The sequence below is a fragment of the Vidua macroura genome, chromosome 2, assembly GCF_024509145.1.
Source record: "Vidua macroura isolate BioBank_ID:100142 chromosome 2, ASM2450914v1, whole genome shotgun sequence".
In the NCBI taxonomy this organism is placed as follows: domain Eukaryota; kingdom Metazoa; phylum Chordata; class Aves; order Passeriformes; family Viduidae; genus Vidua; species Vidua macroura.
The window spans coordinates 80,886,333-80,908,712 of NC_071572.1; the positions used below are offsets into that span (position 1 = coordinate 80,886,333).

The 22,380-nt window shown below is 38.2% G+C and overlaps 1 protein-coding gene across 2 annotated transcripts; it reads right to left on the reverse strand.

Moving 5' to 3' along the window:
* Positions 1-238: 238 nt before the first annotated feature.
* On the reverse strand, positions 239-22,364 carry RAB38 (RAB38, member RAS oncogene family). 2 transcript variants are annotated; one of them, XR_008436006.1, is made up of 4 exons: positions 22,160-22,364; positions 14,324-14,604; positions 3,297-4,602; positions 239-1,000 (listed from the first exon to the last, which is right to left on the reverse strand). XR_008436006.1 is itself a non-coding variant. In XM_053971960.1 (3 exons), the coding sequence occupies exons 1-3, from the start codon at positions 22,362-22,364 to the stop codon at positions 4,450-4,452; spliced, it is 639 nt and encodes a 212-aa protein (XP_053827935.1). In that variant the 3' UTR covers positions 239-4,449. The 2 variants fall into 2 exon arrangements, 1 of the variants encoding a protein (XP_053827935.1); XM_053971960.1 differs by having other exon boundaries at positions 239-4,602.
* Between the last annotated feature and the right edge of the window lie 16 nt (positions 22,365-22,380).

The window sequence follows — 22,380 nt, forward strand, 5'->3', positions numbered from 1 at the left end:
AAATTGAATTTACTATATCCTAGACAGGCAGGTGCCATTTTACATATTTAGGCCATTTTTTAACCAGTCAGACTTCCAAGAACTGAGCCTGTGATTACTTATGAGCCTCCAAACTGATGATGCATCTATTTGTGAGCCAAAAATTCTGCCTGGCTACATATGAGGAAAGCTGAATTAGCTTATGGCTACTTGTATGTGCCTAGTTTGGCTAATGAATGAATTTTACAAATTACTCATATTCCATGTTTTGTCAGAAATACCATCTTTTATTACAATAGAGCCTGCGGTCACATGCATAAATATTGGTGCAGTAAAAGATATTTTGATTGGCTGTTTCCTGGCAATTGACACTAAATTCATTTCTCACATATGTTTACCAGTTTCACTTGATCCAGCTAGAAAAGGTGTTTCAAGAAATAAAACAACATTGCTGTTTAAAGGTGCACATTCTCCTTCCCTCTCTCCCTCCCTCCACATTTTATAGAGTCACATAGGTTAAAACAGAAAAAGAAATTCGAAGAGAAAATATTGATGTACAACAATTAAAGCTGAATGCATAAAGTAGTGTTGGAACAGCTATTCCTGAATAGAAAAAATATTGAAAATGCATTATCTAAAAAAAAAGGTGTGTAAGAATAACAAAGCCTGATTTTCAGATTTCCAAATATCTTTCTATTGAAAGATGAACCTGGTCAATTAAATTATGATCTTTCTGGAATAACTGAATAATTATCTTTCACTCCATCCATTTTCCTATCAGCAATATGTCTGTGATACCCAAAGTATTTAGGGTCATGAGGTTTTATTTGTACGGAGTTTCAATACAGAAAATGAAAGACATTCTGTCATTACTGGTGTTGCAGATGAAGTCTGGGGGTGAAGATGTTCAACCACTGTGTTCTTTGAGTGTTTTGGGGTGATCTCTCATGTCCAGCACCTCCCTTGCTCATCAACCTGTGGTTTGAAGTGCTGGGACATCCAGAGGGGTGTATTTGGAGAACTAGAATGAAAATGAATTTTAATTCCACTTGCAGTACCTTTGCCCATTTGCAAGGCCATAGAGACTGATTATTCATTACTTATTGCAAACAGAAAGGGAAAATGTTTAATTTTGAAATGAACGTGTGATTAAGATGCCTGGTCCCTGGTGATCAGCAAAGAGGACATAACACAGAGTGCATCAAAAAACCTAAGGAAATCCAAGCTGTTAGGGACTGACACAGTATAATTAAACTTTACATTTCTTGAAAGGGTATTGGCAAAAACTGAGCTCATTAATTCTAAATTAAAGCTTTTATTCTGGCCTGCCTACAAATCCTCCTCTAAAAAGGCTCTGTTTGCTAGATATTCAGGTTGCATTCACACATTTACTGAGTTATAGAAAAAGACTTGACAGATTTTTATCACTTTAGTACAAATAAAAATGAACATATGTAATTATGTAACCTCCTAAGGAGGACTGATTTTTGAGTCCTTAGTCTAGCAATTGGCCACACTGTCCTCCATCTACCTGTGTTGGAAATTTGCCCAAGAAGTGACTGCAGTGGAACCTGATATGACAAACATTATGGAACAGATAATGAGCCCATATTTTAAAGATTATTTATTGCACAATAGAGTGCAGAACAAAAATATCTCTATATGTCATTTAAGTGTTTTATTTATGCAGGGTTGTTTTAATTACTGGTATACCAGATCTTTAGCCATAGCTCTCAAAGTCTTGTGGAATTTCCCAGTATGCTTAGTGATTTTGCTAGAAGCCAGCAAATGAAGGTGATATGAAGATAAGCAAAACACATTAGGAACTGCTAGGTTTGTTGCGAGTATTTTTGGATGAAATGGCAATTTCCTCTGCTTCACCTGAGACCCACAGATTCATAAGTGAAGTACAAGGCCCAACTCATGAAAAATTAGCCCTTTAGAAGCTATCTGAAATATCTAGTTCCTTGTAGTCTCCACAGTGTTGGCTCAAGATATGAATTGTTATCCTTAATAATGCACCCATATGACTTGACTTAAATGATGCTTTAAATTTGAAATAACTGATGTGGCACTAGTTCTGAATTGCAGCTTTGTTGCTGAGATTATTAAACTAGTGCCATGACATCTGTGCAGCCACAGTTTCCATTTGCAAACCATCTGCAGCCAATCTGATCAGCCCATGAAATCACACGTTGCTTTATAACCTTGACCAGCTTAACTGAGGTGGAATAATTGAAGCTAATTTTTGTAGCACAGGCAAGCCTTTGATAGATTTAGAACACTAAGGCTTTACAGCACCATGTATTTATGCTAGAGGGCACTCATATTTCGTTCTGAGCAGTATCAGAGCTTGGCATTTGTAGAACGTGTATCCCCAAAGCACGGCGCCAACAGTAACTGTCAGGGAGTGCTGAGAGGTAGGTGTGTACATAGATCCCTGTTTTACAGCTGAGGAAACTGAGGCAGGAAGCTTAAGGTATTTGACACAGATCACAGCAGGAGTTAAAGAATGTTTAACACAGGTATTAAAGGATGACACAGCATTCAAGACAACTTGAGAATTACTCTCAAAAAAGACAGCTCATTATATATATGTATCCATACATCTATGTCTGTGCAGATTAATTCTGGATGTGAATTTTTATTTTTAAAATTAGAGACCTTGTTTTCTTATTCCAAAATTCTGTGAGAAAAAATGGAAGGCTTTAGGAAGAGCACATAAAGAGCTATGTCTCTGTCCTTGGTTCTCCAGGGAGTGAAACATATCTCTTGTCTGCAGTGCCTGTATAGTAACAGTGCGTTTAGTTGAAGAGGCACAAAGTCATAGAACCATTTAGGCTGGAAAAGAACTTTGAGCCCAAACATACACCTTACATTGCCAAGTAGGATGAATTTTACAGGTACATGCACCTCATAGGTCCCACAGTATAAGGTCAGCTTGAGGAAATTTTTCTTTTTTTTTTTTTCTTTTTTTTTTTATTTTTCCTATGCAGCAGGTATTCACTAGACTGAGAATTGCACCCCTGCATTTCCAGCTAAGTGTTCAGTAAAGTACTGAAGTGACATCTGCAAACATAAGGTGGCATGTGATTTTGCTTCTTCCCTTCCATGCTGTTACATGTCTCTAAGAAGAGGAAAGTTATCTCTGAAGACAGCTCCTGCAACTGAGAGTTCACAGCTTAGGAAGGAAAAGTCTGAACAGAAAATGCAAGTGATTTGTCTGTGGCAGGATAGAGGCAAAGTTTGTCTTGAAGGGGCTTGCAGCCAGATGTCAAGACTTGCCTTGACACACTTCTCTGAATGACTCCACCAACCTGCATTTTTTGTGAGATGCTGAAAATCAACAATTTCATTTCCACAGTATGGCTCAATAAATTCTTCATATCTTCCAGAAGTGTCTCTTAAGACTGTTTCATTTTGCTTGCTTCCTGTGATGATTCATATACATTTTAGAAGAATGTTTTCAGAAAGCAAATACCCTTCTACTCAACACAGATGGATTCCTGAAAAGTTCTGCTGGTATCTTAGAGTGTGGATAGTGAATTTTCCCATGAGAATAAACATAATGAAGGGATGCATGTTAGGACTTACAGAATACACACAGTTTAAACACATGGGGATATCTGTGGCATGAGAGAGGAAGGAAAAAAATCAATGTGGGTTTTCCAGAGGAAACGCTGGCTTTATAGAATCAATAACCCTTTCTGAAAACCCTGATCTGCTTACCCAGGAGACTGTATCCCTGATTGCCTGTTTTGTCACCCCCTACCCTTGACTTGTTCTATTTTGCTTCATCTAAGATAATGCTATCAACCATAAGAATGCAACTCCTCAGAAAGAGGCAGCCAATTCTTCATCAGTCTTGGAAGCTCAGATCTTCTGGAGAACTGAAGGATGTGAAATGTTCCTGCATGTTCAGTCCTGTCACTACATCCAGGAGACTGAACTTGCAATTGGAATATTTAATTGTGAGCATTCTTGGTGTCTCTTTCTGAACAGCTCAATTTTCATTTTCATCATAATCTTCCTCATATGAAACAAGATCATTCAAGTCTGAGGGGTGACAAAGAGTGCAAAGATGACATTTGCCTGGTCAAGGTATTGGGAAAACAGTCTGGAAATCAATGGACAAGTAGGGTGCTGCTGCAGTCCCATCACAAATACGAATTTTCAGAAACCACATGGCAAAGAAATGGGTTTTGATATCACTGGTCCCACCCAAATAGGAAAACACAGCCATCACTGTGAGTCTTACTTGACCAGTAGCCATAGAGAGTTTTGAATAGTTGCTATCAATGAACACCTCATAATAAATTTTAGCTGAAAAAAAAAAAAAAAGGAAAATTTAAATATACTTTTGAGAAAATTACAATCTGCTTAGGGACAATATGGGCAGGCTTGTTTCGTTGAATAAAGTATAAATTGTGAATCATAGTTGTTCAGCTCTTCTAATAGTCTGGAAGTCTCTTAGGATTTAAAGCAAGCTGAACAACTGACAATCTTGGAGGAATTCAAGTGTGGTTTTATAATATCTGGTTCAACTGACTGAACTGGATCACTCTCACTAGCAATTATGTGTTTCACCAAGCATCTGGAAGCTTCGTTGATGTTTATATTTTCCTGCAAATGAAACAGAAAGAGAGGTTGATTAGTCAATAATAATAAAAACATGTTGCATATTTCTTGTGCATAATTAATTTTTTCTATCAGTAACATCAAAACTTTACTTACCATAATAAAGAGTTTTCAAAAATTGACTGTGTTAAATTTCCAGTTAAAACTGGAGTTTTGAAGTTGGTTAAGTTTTATATATATTATGATTAATATAGCTTTTAAAATGTATACAGCGCTGATTTTAAATTACCTCAATCTCTTGGTGATTTGATTGCTTCAACAAACTAAAAAAACAAATGCCAGAGAGGTGTTGGAGACCAATGCCTGAAGTAAAGCTCCAAAGACCATATTTCACTGCTTGAATAATGGTCACCCAATTCCAAATAATTAATTACCTACCAGTAATTACAGCCATGCATAGCACTTATTTTTTAAAGCCTTTCCCACGATTTCAAGAAGATTTCTGTATGCAATGCTCACAATGAAACCTGTGATAGATCAGTTTCATTGAATAAATGATATCATCTCAAATTACTCACAAAACAGTAAAAAGGTTCTGTATAATTTGGAGTCCTCCCTTATTTTTTGTTGAGGATGACTGCAATGCACTGCATCTCCAATGCACTGATTCAGAAGAAATATATCACCACTGGTTTCATTTGTAGGACAGAAATCCTCACTCTAGGAGTTTAAAATGAAAGCCAAAGCACATCTTTTCCTATAGGTGCCCGATATCAATGGCACATTTTACTTGCAGCAGGCCTTACCCTGTTTGTAGAATAAGTAAAGCTGAAACAGCTTGATCAGTGAGACACAGCTCAATGCAGCATAGAAAATAAGCTGTAGAACTGAGTAAAGTTTTTTTCTTTCTTTTTGTAAATAACAGCCACCAATATGTTTGGAATGAAAATTCAGGCTTTCTGGCATAAAAGGCACTCTTCTAGTGTAACTATTGTCATTGATTACTTATTTTACAAGACAGGAGATAGAAACTTCACTGTAGCTTCAATCTTCTAGGAAATTGTATCACACACCACATACATCCATATAGAAATGCATACCAATATATAGGCATACATTTGTGTCTATGCACACACTACTTTTGCTCATTAAAGATATTGTTTTATTTGCAGCCTACGATTACCCAGGTTTTCAAGCTGAATCACTGAGTCATAGAATAGTTTTGATTGGAAGGGACATTTAAATGCCATCTAGTCCCAATTCTTCAGCATGTCCAGGTCCCTCTGGATGGCAACCTGGAGCCTGCTGTACTGAGGCCATAAACTAGCTAAGAAAGAAATGTGTGTGTTTCAGTAGAGAAGACACATTTATAGGAAAATCAAAAGCTAAAGGAATGGATTCTGTGAGATTGACTTTGTCCAATCCCCTTGAAATCAATGTCAAAACTCCACAAATTCCATTGTCCATCCCTTTGCACCATAGTAAAGGGCTGAAATCTGTGGATCTAACTGAAAATGTTAATTAGTGCAAGATTTTCAGAGGTTTCTTCAATGACATACATGAACTTAAATATTTTGCATGTAAAGAATAACAGTAAGTTGTAAACCCCCAATACTTTAGAGAAGTACATATTAATGTACATAGTAACTGCTAGAAAGTAATAGGGGGCTGGGAATCGTCTCTTTACTGAGATGTTAAAATTCTGCTGTATCACATGGCTCTCTCAGATCAGACTAGAAAATTCCTCAAGCATGCACTGAAAACCCTTTTCAGAGCACTGTGAAATTTTATGAAAAAAAACCCAGACAATGAAAAATAACTCTCAGCACTGCTCAGAAAACTGAAGCCAAAACAGGATTGTTACATGTACAAAAACAAAAATGTAAATTTTTTTACATTGCGTTTGTCTTTACTGATGGACTGGTAAACATTTCATTTGCCCATGTGCTGCTTCTGTGTTGAAATGGCAGAATGTGTTTATTCAGTAAGGTCTTATCTAGGATTCTGGACAAACTGATTAATGTTCAAATGTATTAACAGCAGCCATCTTTGTCAGAGGCTACCATTTTACAGCATTGGGAAAGGGGAAAGAAACCAAGCCAACAATAGCATAAAATGGGAATATGTGGACATCCCTCATCCCTGCTGGTGATAGATGGAAATCCATGTGCCAGACATGAGCCTAAAAATGCAGAAGAAAAAAAAAATGCTCCAGCCAGTACTCAAACAAGAAAAAAAAAAAAAAAAAAAAAGAGGGAGGCGGGGAGAGAAGGGGGGGAGAGGGGGAGGGAGAGAGGGAATAAAAAGTCCTGTCCTGCTGTCCTGAGTCTAGAGAGGCAGTTTCTCATCTTTAACACTTATATGAACTCTTTAAGATGTGTGGATGACAATTTCAGCTGGGTTACAACAGGAGGAAGAGGAAGGGTGAGCCTGGCAGATAGCACAGCCAGTTTTGAGTTTGTGTCTAGCTCAAGCATGCTTCTGTGGTTCAGATGACAACTGGCACACAGTATGGATGAGAAGCAATATGTTAAGTCACCTGCTGCAAGGAGCCTGTGGTCATGCCAACAAAACAATTCCTGCTGTCCCAGATCCTTGCCTTGACCACTTCCTTTCGGAGGCTACTGCTGCCTTTTGTTACAACCTTAATCCTGTGGCATCCTAGACCTGCAGATCAGACATTGCTGTATTCTGGTCTGATTAATGAAATATTGATTTCTCCACCTCTCCTCCTATAGTGTGTTTTGCAAAAGAAAAATCTGTATTCAGCTAGGCAGTGAAAAAGCTACAGACAGTAGAAGGTGATCTGCTATCCAAACACAGACATCCAAAGGCCTGGTGATTTTAGGCCATGAAGTGTTGAAAGGCAATCAAGGGGAGGAAAGAGAAAAAAGAGAAAGTGAAAATCCACTCAAACACAAAGAAACCAACAATCAGAGCGTAAGATTGGACAGAGAGGAAAAATCATAGACACCCTGCTAATGGTATTGAGACATGGAAACGACCTCAATTATACCTGAAAATAAAATGAATTATGTTTCAAAAAAGCAAGAAAATATAGGTGAGACAGTGGAGTGAAAATATATCTTTCAGTGGGTCTCTATTGCAATGCCATAACTGTCACCTCCCATATGGCTTTGTCCTACAAAAGAACACCACAGGAATTGTGATGATTGCTGAAGTTAATTTTCTCTCCTCTCCCTCTCCCTCTCCTCTCCTCTCCTCTCCTCCCCTCTCCTCTCTCCTCTCCTCTCCTCTCCTCTCCTCCCCTCTCCTCTCTCCTCTCCTCTCCTCTCCTCTCCTCTCCTCTCCTCTCCTCTCCTCTCCTCTCCTCTCCTCTCCTCTCCTCTCCTCTCCTCTCCTCTCCTCTCCTCTCCTCTCCTCTCCTCTCCTCTCCTCTCCTCTCCTCTCCTCTCCTCTCCTCTCCTCTCCTCTCCTCTCCTCTCCTCTCCTCTCCTCTCCTCTCCTCTCCTCTCCTCTCCTCTCCTCTCCTCTCCTCTCCTCTCCTCTCCTCTCCTGCAGTGCTTGTTATCCAGCCTCCTCTGAAGCCACTTTTACCTTTACTTTGGAGAAGCACAGTTCTCCAAATACAGGAGACACTTTGTCTCCCTATATTGCTTTTAAGGCTGGTATTACTCAGCACTGCATCTTTGATGTGTTTATCTGGACAGCATTTTTCTATGATAGGGAAGTGCTGCTATGGCCATTTGTCAAAAGGAGAAAATGCAGAGCCACATGAATTCTGGTCCAGCATGTGGTGGCTAGTCGGAAAGTGGGAGATAGCATAGGATGAATTCTTCACATGATAAGGTAAGAATGCAACACTTTCTCAAGAAAAGCTCTTTCCCAAGAGAGAGCTTTTACTGCAAGGCCAAAAAGGATCTTACTGACATTATGGTGTCTTTATCAATCTTGTATGCCTGATTCAGCATGCCAGCCTTTATAATAGCCTTTCCCAAGCATCTTGCCTTGCCCTGTCCCCTGAGGTGCCTAACCCATTTCTGTGTGGCTCAGTAAGCCCCAGCATCTGATACACTATCCCAGTCAGTGCAAAAGCTGAGTTGTGAATCCATCCCTAAGTGATTTATCCTGCATTAACCTGCCTAAATCTGCCAGAGCAAGGACCTGAACCCTGCTTCTGTGACAATGTCTGACTACTTGTGCTAGTCGTTCTCCTGGCTTCATCAAGAAGGAATGGAAAAGTGAAAATCAGAACACGCTACTCTTTGTTCTATTACCAAACGAAAGAAGGCAAAGAAAATAACTCTGACTAATCTCTGAATTCCAGAAAGGAACACTGAAGGACATAAATGAAATTAGTGTTTGCTTTCTAGATCAATTTTATTAAAATATATCCTTTCAAAGGGCACTTTTATGGAAAGGATAGCAACTGAGGGCAGGGAAAGAGAGCTGCATTATTTAAAACCCTTGAACCGATAGCTATTGGAAATAATGTCTTGTAAGCAACAATCAACTAAAGGGAAAATAAATACATTATTGAATGTGACTCAAAGAAGTACACAAGCTCAGCAATTGTTTTTGATTCTGGGTTAACTTCCCCCTTATCTGCCATCTCTACTGCAGATGCAGAACATTAACATTTAGGGCATTCAATTTTAATATATGAAACAAGTTCCCACAGATTAGACTGGCTCCTAGCTCTTTGTAAAAGAATAAAGGCCCTGACAAGTTTTAAGGGCCTGTCTCACTTTCAGATGAAACAACTTTTTGTTTCTTTACCATGCACATATCTTAGATTTGACTATCTGGTTGTTTTCTGATAGAATGCTTTTGCTTTTTACACTCACAGTTTTTTCCTCTTACTGAAGCTGAAGTTTCTGAGTCTTACCTTGTAAACCAGGGTGAAGAATAGTGTGTATGCAGGCACAGAGCACTTGGGGAGCTCTAAATCAGTGCTGCCTAGAGACATGACCTTAGACTACTACTGCAGTTGAAGGAAATTGACTTCCCATAAGCAAACATTTACAAATTGTGAAATATTCAGGTATAAGATAGGAGCCTAGTGAGAAGCTCATAGCTTCCACATTTTATTTCCATACTGCACTAAAATCCAGGAGCAAGCAAACCTCAAGCTAGCACTCTGAGGGAATGGCTCCACATGCTCCCTTAGCAGAACTCCCTGGAAACTGCTGGGAACAGAGCCTTATTAAGATGGTGTGCTGTACTCCTGCAGTGGTGTTTCTAGGAAAATGCAGCCACACAAGTTAAAAGCCATCTGGATGCATGAACATGAAATTCATAGATGTCAACTGCAGTGACTGCAACTCTGAGAACAAGATCATTTCTGTGATTGAATTCTTACAGCTGGTCGAATATCCTGCAACAAAATTATTTCACTTAATGACCTTCTGATTTCAACAATTTTGTATTTCTCTGAATTTCCAGATTTGGGACAGTACTAAATAATGCATTTCATAAAAGTGATCCAGAGAGCTACAGGACAGCTCTAATATCCATAGGATAATCTGAATAGACTCCTTTTAATTACAGGAAACAAACTCTGCAGAGGATTCTGCGCAGAGTGACTGTACATCTGAAGTGGCATTTCGTGCCTTAAGTGTCAGCTTTTTTCTTGCTTTGTGGCAGAATCTGAAATATTTTCTAAGACTGTACCGTGAGATTGGTTAGATGTTTTTTGAGTGAATTACAAAGACAATCTAGGGAGCCACACACCTCTAACTGAGTCTGGCAGTCTCAAATAGATTGCTTAGATTTAAGTTACCAGATCAGCAGATTAGTTTAGAGTGCCAGCCTAATTCAAATACATGTCCAAGCCTTGTTTTGCTTTATGGAAATCAGAACTGCTTATCCAGTTCCTCTGCAAATCTACTGCATAGCTTGCTCTTTTCATCTTTCATAATACTTGTCCAGTCAAAAGAACTGAAGAATCTGTGATTTAAACAAGGCTAGTAGAGCTTGGATTATTCACAGAATTCCCTGGTAAGATAGGAAGAATTAATGTCCTTGCTTTTTGCAAGAAAGGCTGGAACAGAGAATGGCTTTCTGAAGGTAACATAGCAATGGCAAAGAAGACTTTTGATTGCTAGTCCGGCATTTGGATCCTGTAGAGGGTTGGAACTAGATTATTTTTAAGGTCTCTTCCAACACAACTCATTCTGAATCTATGGTGACATACCATGGACTGCCTGTCAAGCAAAAGCTGAATAAAGGACATCTTATTATCCACATTTCTTAGAGGCAGAAGCATAACACTGTCCTGGTCCAAATAGGATGTATCCAAATAGCCCAGAGATTCAGCCTGCTCATCAGTCTCTAGGTCATGATGCTCAGGAGACAAGGAGCTGTGTGCTTAACCTAGTTTTGTAAGGATCTGAAAAGCACAGCTACCAGCAAATTTTTGGGCAATTTGGACAAAACATGAATGTCTTTTCATCTTATTCTCTATTGCTGACAGTAGAATTACAGCAGGGAAAAGAGGAACTCGGGCATAATAACAGCACAACCATGGCCAGTTGTAAGGTATTTCAAGTTATTTCTGAACTAGGTACTTTCAAGAACATTTAGTTTTGCCTGACTTGTCTATTTTGTTGCACAAGTTCCATTTTCATTATGAAGTGATAATAAGCTTGAAATTGCTCCTTCTCTAATCCAAGTCAAAAGCTCACCTCTTTGAACTAGGCATGGTGTTGAAAACAGTTTAAAGGCTTGGAAATGTGAGTGGAGTTCTCAGCTGCTCTGGCCATGTTGTGGATAATTAAATGTGTGACAGGAAGGAGAAATTTCCTTCCTTTAAAAGAATGAATCTTTCGCAATATTTGTGGTCATGAAATTTATTAAAGAATTTACTATTAAGGGTTATTTAGTGACTGTCTGGGGATGTGCCTCTTAGACTGCAATTAATATGGGTGAAGTAAATATGCAGATATAAAAGAGACCAGGCTCACCACCGGATGGATATATGGCAACAGTGTAACTTGTGACTGTACTATGAGGTGGTGTTGCCCAATAAGGCCCTTCTCACAAGGAAAACTATCCAAACAAAACCTTCTGTCTTTGTAGAGAGAAGACTGAAAGAAGGTTATTTCCTTCAGATTAATGTAAGAATCAAAACTAATACATAAGACTGTGTTAGGTGGCTCAAATGTTTTATATTGGAGCTGTTAACTTACAAAAATAGCACCAGGCAATAATACAGTGATTTTTTTTTTTTTTTTGTGTAATCTTCCAGCGCTACAGACAAAAGCTTAAAACCATTGGCAGCTTGAAATATGGTAGGTACATATATAGCAAGCTACTTTCTGCAAGGCAACCAGAACGAAAAGATGTTCTTCTTATAAGTAATCACCTTTGTTTTTCCAAAATGCATAAATCATATTCAGTTTGCTCTCAAGGCTTTAATATTTCCAAGCACATCTCCAGAAAACCTCTGGAGATCTAATTATTCCAGGATACCACAAAAAGAGAGTTATTACTTATTTGAACTGCTAAAATTGATAGCTGCAATATGATGACTCCTTTGTCCGTGCTATTCTGCTTCAGAAGAGTTTCTATTCTCTGTAGCAAACTGAGTTAGTTTTTTTTTTTTTTTTCGGACCCAAAGCAGAGAATAGTGTGATAACAGCTCTGTGCCCTCAACTCTTATCATTCTCTTCAGAGTGGCTTTTGAAAGCAAGTCTTGTCATAGCTGGATTTTTTCTCTGTTCCTACATGATTGCATTGTCAATCTGGGGATTGCTTGGGTTTTGGAGTTAAAGAACCTAAGAAGAATCTAGATATTTACCATGTATAAAATAACAGAAATTCTTAATTCTATGCAGTTTAGAGAAACTTGGAAAAATTTCCTCTGTTATGACTTTAAAAAAAAATTATGTTCTCTATACGTCTTTTTTACTTCCATAGTTCTGCCCCAGACTGGCTCCATCATCATCATAAAACCTCTCTGTGATCTTTGAAATTGTTTGCATATTAATTTTCTCTCATGACTTGCAATGGCCCTTAGCACAATAAATGTGGTTGACCTTTTTGAGTGGTGGACATGTGCTTACTGGGGACTAATGTATGGACTTCATGGTACAGATTCCATTCTTATAGTAAAATGTAGTTTATCATAAAGAGGAACACTGGATTCTCATGGCCTCACCCAACATAAATCAGCAGATGAACCACAGACCTAAATACAAAGGAAGGAATAGGAAGTACCCTGTTGTGGAGCAAGATAGTTCACACACTTACCTAGACCAACATTTCTCCCTGTAAATTGCATCTTAACAGTGGCTAGATTTGAGACCCATTCAGTAGAGAAGCAAAGACATTAATTACAAAGACACAGAATCATAGAATGATTTGGGTTGGAACGGACCTCTTCAAGTCATCTTGTCTAACCTGCCTTCCAGGGCAGGGACTTCATCAGCTAGACTGGGTTGCTCAGAACCAAATCCAATTTAGCCTTGAATGTTTCCAGGGATGGAGCATCCACCATGTCTGGGCGACTTGTTCCAGTGTTTCACCATCCTTGTCAGAAAAAATTATTTCTTATCTCTAGTGTAAATCTACCTTCTTTTAGTTTAAAACCACTACCTCTTAAAACCACTACCCCTAGGACAACAGGCTTTCATGACAGATTTGTCCCCATCTTTGTTATAAGCACCCTTAAGTACTGAAAAGCTGCAATCTCAGCCCAGAGTTCAAGCAATGCTTAAGGCAGTCTGGGATATGCTGCTATTCCTCTGCTGTTACTTCTGCTGATTACTAGTGGAACATCTTTTAAATATTAATGCTTAAAGAATGTGTCAAGACCAGAAAAGTAAAACACAAATATACACCCTAAAAGTTCTTATGTACCTTACATAAAGTGTTTAAAAGAAATTAAACAATCAAATGTAGCATTTTCGCTTCCAGACTACTAGAAATAGGTTAAACCAGAACCAAACTGTTTACATTTCAAACATCCAAAAGTTCCCCAGAGTTGTCAATGATGACACAAGCTTTCCTAATAGGTGGGTACAATCAACACAATAGCCACTGAATTGTTGTGTTCAAATCAATATTTCACATGCCAGCTCTCCAAATCCTGCATGAACTGAAATTATCTGAGACATCTCAAATTGATCTACAGTACCAATGTACTTTCAGCCTTTGTAATTTGAAAGTCTGGGTGCCCTTTCTGATTTTTATCTCACCATTCCATGCACTCAGGAAATCTGTACCAAGGCAAAGAATTGAACCTCAGAACAGCTCATTCAGCACTTTGACCACTGATATTTCCTTCCTCCCCAGACAAGTGATTTTTTTGAAAAGGCTATTGAGAATGAGAGCTTATAACAGTGAACATTGTACAAGCACTACAATAGACTGACTTCATTTCTGGAATCTAAGGCAATGAAGCTATTGTCTCAAATCAGCATTTCTCAGGCAAAGTGGTTATATAAATATTTAGAGATAATATTGAATGTTAAGAATGACGAAAAACATCCTCATATCATTCACAAGACGTAGCTTTTATGCCTTGCCTGAGGTCATCCTCCTCCCCAGACTATTGTGCAGTAACCTGTTGACTGGGTACATACTTTACTGCTGGCCTATCATATCCCAGCAGCCGCATTTCAAAATGTTGCAATAAAAGACCTAAAATAAATAGAAATGTATACTATATATTTACAAATCTATCTTTAACCAATACCACCAAGAGAGGAGCTTTTCAAGGTGCGCATTTAGACCAAATGATCTATTTTAGGAGCTGATTTCTCTGTCCTTAGAAATGTTTGAGAAGAAATGGAAACATTACCTTGGCTGATGTTTCAAACCAGCCCACGAACCCATTCTCTTTGCAGAACTGATCCATCTTGATGCCGTTGTTCATAAGAACATCTATTCCCTGGTCACATTTGTTTGCTAATAGGACTGCTGGCACAGGTTTGCCATTTGGAAGAACCAACTTAGAGTCCAAATCCTCTTTCCATTTTGTCACTGCTTCAAACGTCGCAGGTCTTGTAACATCAAAGACAATAAACGCCCCCATAGCCTCTCTGTAATACACCCTGGTCATGTTTCCAAATCTTTCCTGTCCTGTAATGAAGAAAGTAGGAGGGGAAAAAAGCATTACCTTGTAAAAATTAGGGCTTCCAGTTTAGGTTAGTATTTCACACAGCAGGTTTTCTAAGATAACATTCCTGAAGGCAGGACTTCATTTTATGAATCCCTGGGAAACTACTCTTTGCCTAAATAAGTACCATGCTAGAATAATTTGTATGAAGATGCAGGAGAGTATTGCATGAAAAAAGAATTTTCAAGCCAACACCCAAGGAAATTTAATGAAGTTCATTACAAGTGGATAATAAGTGCAGTAAGTGAATAATAAGTGTATGGTCTTATTAGGCTGCAGATTTCTCAGTCTGTGGACAGTACCAAGAGTCTTTGGGTACATTACAGGACTTTCAAAAAAAGTCATAAAAAATATAGGTACCAGACTGGAAACTCCTTGGTACTATGGTATTTTGTCTAAAACATCTACCACAACTGAACTCCTCACGCATGAAAGAGGATCCTACATATTCTCATGCAAATTATAATAACCAGCAGTACCATAATATAGTTCTGGAGCCATACCAGCCACCAGAGTAATTACAAGTTTATTTTTATTTTTAAAGCACAGAGGTGAGGAAGGTGAATTTAAAACCTTACAAACATGGAAAGTTCTCTAAGAAATAGCACATCAGTAGCAATATGAAGAGCTGCATTGCTCCAGTGAAAAGATCTGTGAGGAGAGTTTCATACTTGATCTGTTCAGAAGCATCATGGTTTTATTTGCTGATATTCAAAGTGCTTTCTGGGAAAGGACAGAATTTTTTGGGAGTTAACAGTACATTAGTATAGTCAAACAGAGACGTTTGTAAATATCTATCATTTTATATGACTAAAAGTATGAACAAATTAACACATGACATCAGGATATGGTATATTGATCAGCTGTGGGTTTGTTAATATATCTGCTGTTTTCATGGGAACTCTGAAAAAATATATTACACAAAACTTTTCTTGAAAATAAAAAATAGATTTTATACTAATGTCTGCAGCAGAGCTGTGATCCAAAGAAGAAACATTTCACAACAATAGCAGTTTTTAAGCAAGACAACTCCTGTACGTGCTTCCATAGCTGGGAAATGTGCTACGGAAATAGAAGCATTGAATGCAAACCTGTTTCTAGCCTTATTTTCTCAACGTGAGCAATTTTGAGTAGGTTAGGAAGACAAGAAGATTGGCAGTCTGCCCCTGACCCCAGGAAGGTTATCTGTGGAGAATTTGTCTGATGGAAATTTTGCTGTCAAATATAAGGGAGGGCTGAGAAGGGAAAAGTACCAATTGCTGGGCTTCTAGACCATGCACTTTCACTTAATGGAAATAGCAATGAACCCATTTAGGGGGTCAACACTATCAGTTTGTGATGTTTATCTTTGGTTTTAAGCACTGTGGCAGCAAGGAGACAGTCCTTCACATGATACAGAAACCAAAGAAGAAGCTTGTCTTCTCCAAATTCATGTCAAATTTTTTTATCTTAAAGAAACACTGTGTTCTATTGATAAAGCAAGATAGAAATAGATTATTTCTGGGAAAGAAGAGGTCATATTCAAAATTTCTTTCATCTATATTTTTATTCAAATGTCTTATGATTCCTGTCAGTGGGCTAATCAGATGAATGGCTAAGTCATGTGCTATTCAATAATCTCCTTGTTGAGAAATTCTTTTTTCATCTGCAAGAAGGTGCCTTCCACCAAAAGCCAAGGTCTGATTAGAAACATGGCACTGAGGTAAGCAGCAACATATTCAAATAGTTTCTGATGGATATTGTATTTCATTGATACTTTATACTTCTCATACAAAGTTCTTGAGATGCTTACACTGTGGGTGATACAAGAGCACTTCAACTCAGGCCCCACACATATTTATTAGGACACAGATCGTTGAGATAGGTGGGACAGTGTCACAGAACATCAACTAAATTATTCATTTGCAGCATGAAATAATTCACCATGAAGGAAGTTACTAAAGGAATAAAATGCTCCTAAATTGTGATCTTCTGCCTTGTGGTGGCCCACAAATTTCCGACAAATTGTATGACACTGATTCTTCCTCTGGCTTCCAGCTGCTTTTTCAGATACACGGGATTTTCACTGCACAGAAAAGCCAGTATGTTTGTAAAAGCAGCATTTTGCAGAAAGACGGGGATAACCAATTTCCATCACCAACCACTTCAAAGAAAGAGAAAGAATGGAGCTGCATGATTAACTGTCTAAACTATTTTTGAAGTGGTCTTTTTCTCCATCAGTTATAATTAATGTATCAATATACTTGACAGAAAGGCGTTAGGCCAGTTTGAATGGAAAAAGAGGTGCTTTATAAATCAGAGTTTTAGTTTTATGACCTTTGCATAATGACTTTTATTTCATTTAAACTGTGGAAAAAGTGATCTCTAGTATTTGCATTGAGCTTGGAGAACTAAATAATATGTCTAAGGTTGCAGAAGTACGCTTTTTCTCCACAGATTCTTGCTTACGTGGACAAAATCCTATATTAATAGATGAGGTTCCTAAAACCTTTTTGTTTAGCAGAATTGCTTGTAATAATAGGCACTGCTTGATGTATTAAAGATGTCAAAATCTTGCCTTAGGTTTTCAGCAATCTTAGGCAGGAATTAGGCTAGAAAATAGATCAACCATTAGGTATTCAGTTGTATCTCACAGGCAGCCTTGAACATTAGAATCTGCTTTACTGCAACACCGACTGGGAAAGATTGGTTTTGCTTTTTACTGGAAGGGTCAGAAGCTTGGGAAATATTTGATCTGGCCCATAGTACTTTACTGCATCCCTTACAAGACCACTGGCATTTGGCATCTAACCCCAAAATTCCAATGGCCTTTGCCCACTGAGATGGTCCTTTATGCTGGGATTATCAGCCCTAGATTTAAAAAATTAACTAAATTAACTGGGAGTACTGAATGTTAGGATCCCTTTGTAGTTGGAGACTGAGAAGAAATGTCTGATTGTTAATTTAGATGAATCTTACTCTACTTGGAAGCGAACCCAGTGAGAACAAGGTGATAAAGCAGCAAGATTTCTACTAAAGGGAAGCATTCCCTGTCTGAAGGGCAGCTGCCTGCACATGTATCCTAATCTCAGTGGCACCTCTGCAGCAGGCAAAGCTATCAGTTCATGGGTTTAAAGCAACCATCAGCTGGACTTTCATAGCTTATAAAAATTTACCCCAAATAAATTTGTACAGTAATCTACAATTTTCACTAACCACTATCATCTCTAATAAAGGTACAAAAAGTAATGATAAAGTGCTGAAACTCAGATAATTTCCACAATCTTGACCACAGCATCTGAAATGTGGCACAAAAATTTAAATTAAAAACTGATTGAAATTGCCCAGTGCTGAATTTTATCATGCATTCTACTTCTTGCCACTGTCTTAAGAGAAAATGCTTTTGGGAGCCACCTTGCTTTACAGACAGCCTTTAGCCAACACTGAGAAGCTGGAAACTGTGGAGAGGATTTAAACATCTTTTACCTTTCACTTCAAAATATCTTTCAGAATATTCACACTTGACTTCAAATAATTGTCTTTATGGACTGAAGCTTAAGCAACCCTTGAGCTGATGTTCACCACCCCAGAATGAGGAAAAGCAGGCTGTCAGCAGGATCTGGCCCACAGATTCCAGCACCAATCTCTACGGAAATAAAACCCTCACAGCAAGAGACTTATTTATGTTTGCAGAACAGTAATTTCAAGGTAACTTAGCCTAGAAATCACCATGACTATCTTATTTATGCATATGTGCTGCAATGCTTAGCAGCTGCCCAAAGCCTGAAATGCAGAGGACGTGCTGTGCCTGGCATTAGTGAACAGGTTTCCGCTTACTCCCCCTGCAGCATAACAATCCTAAAAACTTTACAACTGCAGATACTTGTCTATATCTGTGGGAAGACTGCTGCTTCTGAAGGTGAAAGTGACTGGGAAAGGAAATGGAACTGGTCTTTCCCCAGAGCATTGGTCCAACTATTTATGAGATGAGAACCAGATTTTTAAACACAAACCAATATCTTTTTAGTAGCAGTAAATAACCCAGCCCACTCAAATGCAGAAGGAGTGATAAAGAGGATGCTGACATGGCTGTGGAAAAGGAGCAGGGAGCAGGCTCTGATGTGCTGCTCTCTGCTCTCTGATGTTCAAAGCTCCTCCCTGCAGCAAATCTATGGATAAAGCTGGTCTTCAGAGAAATCTCTGGGCTGTTTGGGCACAAAACATAGACAGTAGCACAGAGAGCAGCCTTGCAGAGAAGGGAATAGCAAATACACCCAGATCTGCTGTCTGCAACAGCTGTTTTCTTCAGAAGCGGTGTGCCAGCCTGCATCTACAGGGTCAACCCCATCCACAGTAACCTTGTGCAAAATATGATTCAGAGTTTCTTTAAAGCTTTTATTCTAACAATTTGCTAACGATTTTAAAAGATATGCACACAAAGGCAGCAGAAAAGATAAAAAGATAAAGACAGAAACTGATTGAGGAGCAAGATTTAATGTTGTATGACACAGCAGTAGAGGTGATGGCACACTTTAACAGGAACACCAAAATTAATAATTTGTGACATAAGGTGAAACAAAATGGAATTGTTGTGAAGAAATTAAAGAAAAGGAAAATTTTATCATGTATATCTCCTCCCACACTCAATACTAAACATTCAATCACCTCAAGCTTAGGCACTTCACTGAATCAGACATAAGTTCATAGATTTTAATGACAGCATGTTGTTACAAACACCATAACATCATATAGCATTAAGGTTAATCCTACTGTTCCTGCCTAACACCCACAGTTTCAGGAATAGAGTATGTGTTAAAATCACTGCCTTAAAGTAACAACGTGTGATGCAGAGCCTACATTATCCCTGAATTAATTTTTGTAATACTTAGTTATCCTTGGTTTTTTTGGCATTTCTCTATCATCTAAATAAATGCAATTTCAGCATTTAGCTGTTAAATTGTATTACAGTTTTGTTTACAAAATTAAAAAACACCAAAAAATATTAATTACATTTAATTAGATGGCACCAGATGAACCAAATTTACTTTTTCTTCTTATGTGAGGTAAGGGTAAAGCAGGCCAAACTGCTTGGTCCTACCACAGTTGGAATATCACTTCTCAGATGAAGTCACCAAGTACATAAACCCTACTAATAATGTAGATAAGCTTGACACTAGTTTTACTCACAATATTTTAAAGAAAATTATTTCTAGATTGTTAAACAATTTACTACCCATGAAAAGCAAGAAGGAGTACACATATGCTTAGTATGGGGTTCACTGCCTGTATAATGGAGAGGGAAGAGGATATAAGAGCTAAAATAATACCTGATATGTGTATATATATACATATATAAATATGTATTCATATATAATTACTGATATAAAATATTGTCTATGTGTTTGCAGAATCTGCTTCAATTCAAGGTGTTCTGCATGCTAAGCCAGCATCTTTCAGCTTGGTCAGAGACTGAAATTTTATTTTTACCCCAAAAGATAAAACTGACCTGATAACAGAGAGTCCATCAAAAGAGAAAGGTTCTTAGACCAGAGATTTTATTTTCCTCCCTCTTCTCATTGCCCATTTGTATTTTGCAAATGATGTTACATGACCAGCCACAGTCAGGAGAAACCAATTCCATTCTCTCCGTATTTCCAATCAGTTTTACTTCTCTTTCATTTTTGAACCTATTTTTCTCTCACCAGCCACATGCCTTATGCGTGATAACTTTTATGCCTGCACCACGATCACCTAAATTCAGCGTGTTGCTTGCAGAACTTGCTCTCTATGTACAGCCAGCAACAGCTAAAGCTCCTTAATCAGAAGTCATTAAAGCTAAGACAGCAGCTCTTTTTATTACTGACCACTGTCTTGACCTTCACAATGATGTTTTGAATTGGACAATTCATATGAAATTTAGTACTGTGCTGTAATTCTCTCTGTCATGTGTGATAACTCAGAAAGCATGCTAGTCATTCAGTACTACAACTAGGTGTAATTGCTTTTGCAGCCTGACTGAAAGCTACATCATATGATCTGCCAGCACATGATTAGTAGTGTAATAAATCTCTGAAACAAGGCATGCAAAATACATTCTTTAAGGCCTTGATACATTCAGAATTTACTATTAAAAGCTTTTTTCTCATGCAGAAATGTTTTTCTGGCAGTGTATGTATTTGTTGTTACAATCAGCCACTGGTGAACAGTAAAAGAAATGTTTTCCCCATTATTCTATCTTTTAATAAAGAAAACTGAACATATATGTATTTAAAACCATAAAACCACAAGACTGTATTAGCATGTGGAAAAGCAGTGTTTATATGTTTTACATAAAGCAGTGTTGTTGCATAAGTTTTAGTACCTCAGTGCCAAATTCAGAGCTCAGACATGAGACAGCTCAGTGCAGCAGAAAAGCACTCCCTCCACTGATAAGAATGTCAAGAATTTTTTCATTTCACCAGTTTTACCCGGTGCTGTTCCAGACTAGATCAATGAGCCTGAGTGGGCTCACAACTCAGGCCACAGGCTGGTGCAGCTGTCTAACAGCTAATATGATGTTCACCTTTATTCCCTATTTAATGAAAGTAATTTCTTAATTTAATTGAGTTTTAAATTCCGTCCTTTATGCTGTAATCTATTGTTACAGATGTATTTGATTCCTGCATTCACTAAATGAAAAATGATTACTTACAACATGGGATATATGCTGTCAAGATAAACTTATTTTATGGACAGAAACAAAAATGATTGATTTTCAGAAAGGGGGTGGCAAAAAAAAGTTGTGTGTTTAATTTGAATCCAAATCAAAAATGTCTGAAGTACTGACAGCAACAATGTCAAATTCTGTGGGTTTTAATGATGTAAGCATGTGGGGATATCTGGACTACCTTACTCTTTTTCTCCTTTCAGAGGGTAAATCGTCTTTTGTTTTGCTTGATGTTGGAACAAGGGTATTTAAATATGAGTAATTATATTTTTAACAACCAGAATGATTACCAAATAGAAAAATTCTCTTCCCAAAACACATAAGAAGTTGCTTTCATTGGACTGAAGGAGGGCAGGTATGAGAGAGAGGAAGAAGGAAGGTATTTGATAAACTAACACAGATATACATTATCTTGATTTTTTAAACTATAAAAGAAAGTTTAATCATCTTACTGAATGCCTCATCTATTCCACCAAATTAAAAAGATTTAACACAACATTCTTGTTATTCTTCCTCCTGTCATGAAGATCTTTTAGTCCAAGGAGGCAAAACTGAACATTGCCAGCTGCAGGGAAACAACTGGGGCATTTGGAGAGAGGTGCCTGAGTCCCTGAAGATGTCCAAGGGCTGGGGAGAAAAATCAGCTAGCACAGGTTCCACTCTGATGCTCTGACTTCCCTAGTTTCGGAGTCTGTTGATTTTAAGGAATGTCCAAAATGTCAAGCTGTCCTTAAAGTTTTCAGTTTTCAGATCAGTACAAATGAATTGGGGTCTATATTTTGTATTGTTTTTTTGATAGATTTATTGGGCAAAGGGCTCTCCTCTTTACTTACCCGCAATATCCCAGAGCTGCAGCCGTACCACAGTCTCAGCATCCCAGTTCAGCACCTTCAAAGCAAAGTCCACCCCGATGGTGGCCCGGTAGTGGGGGGAGAAGTTCTGGTGGACATAACGCTTGATGATGCTGGTTTTTCCCACTCCCAGGTCCCCGATCACCAGCAGCTTGTAGAGGTGCTCCTTCTGGCTGTGCTTCTGCATCCTTCCTGTGGCTGCG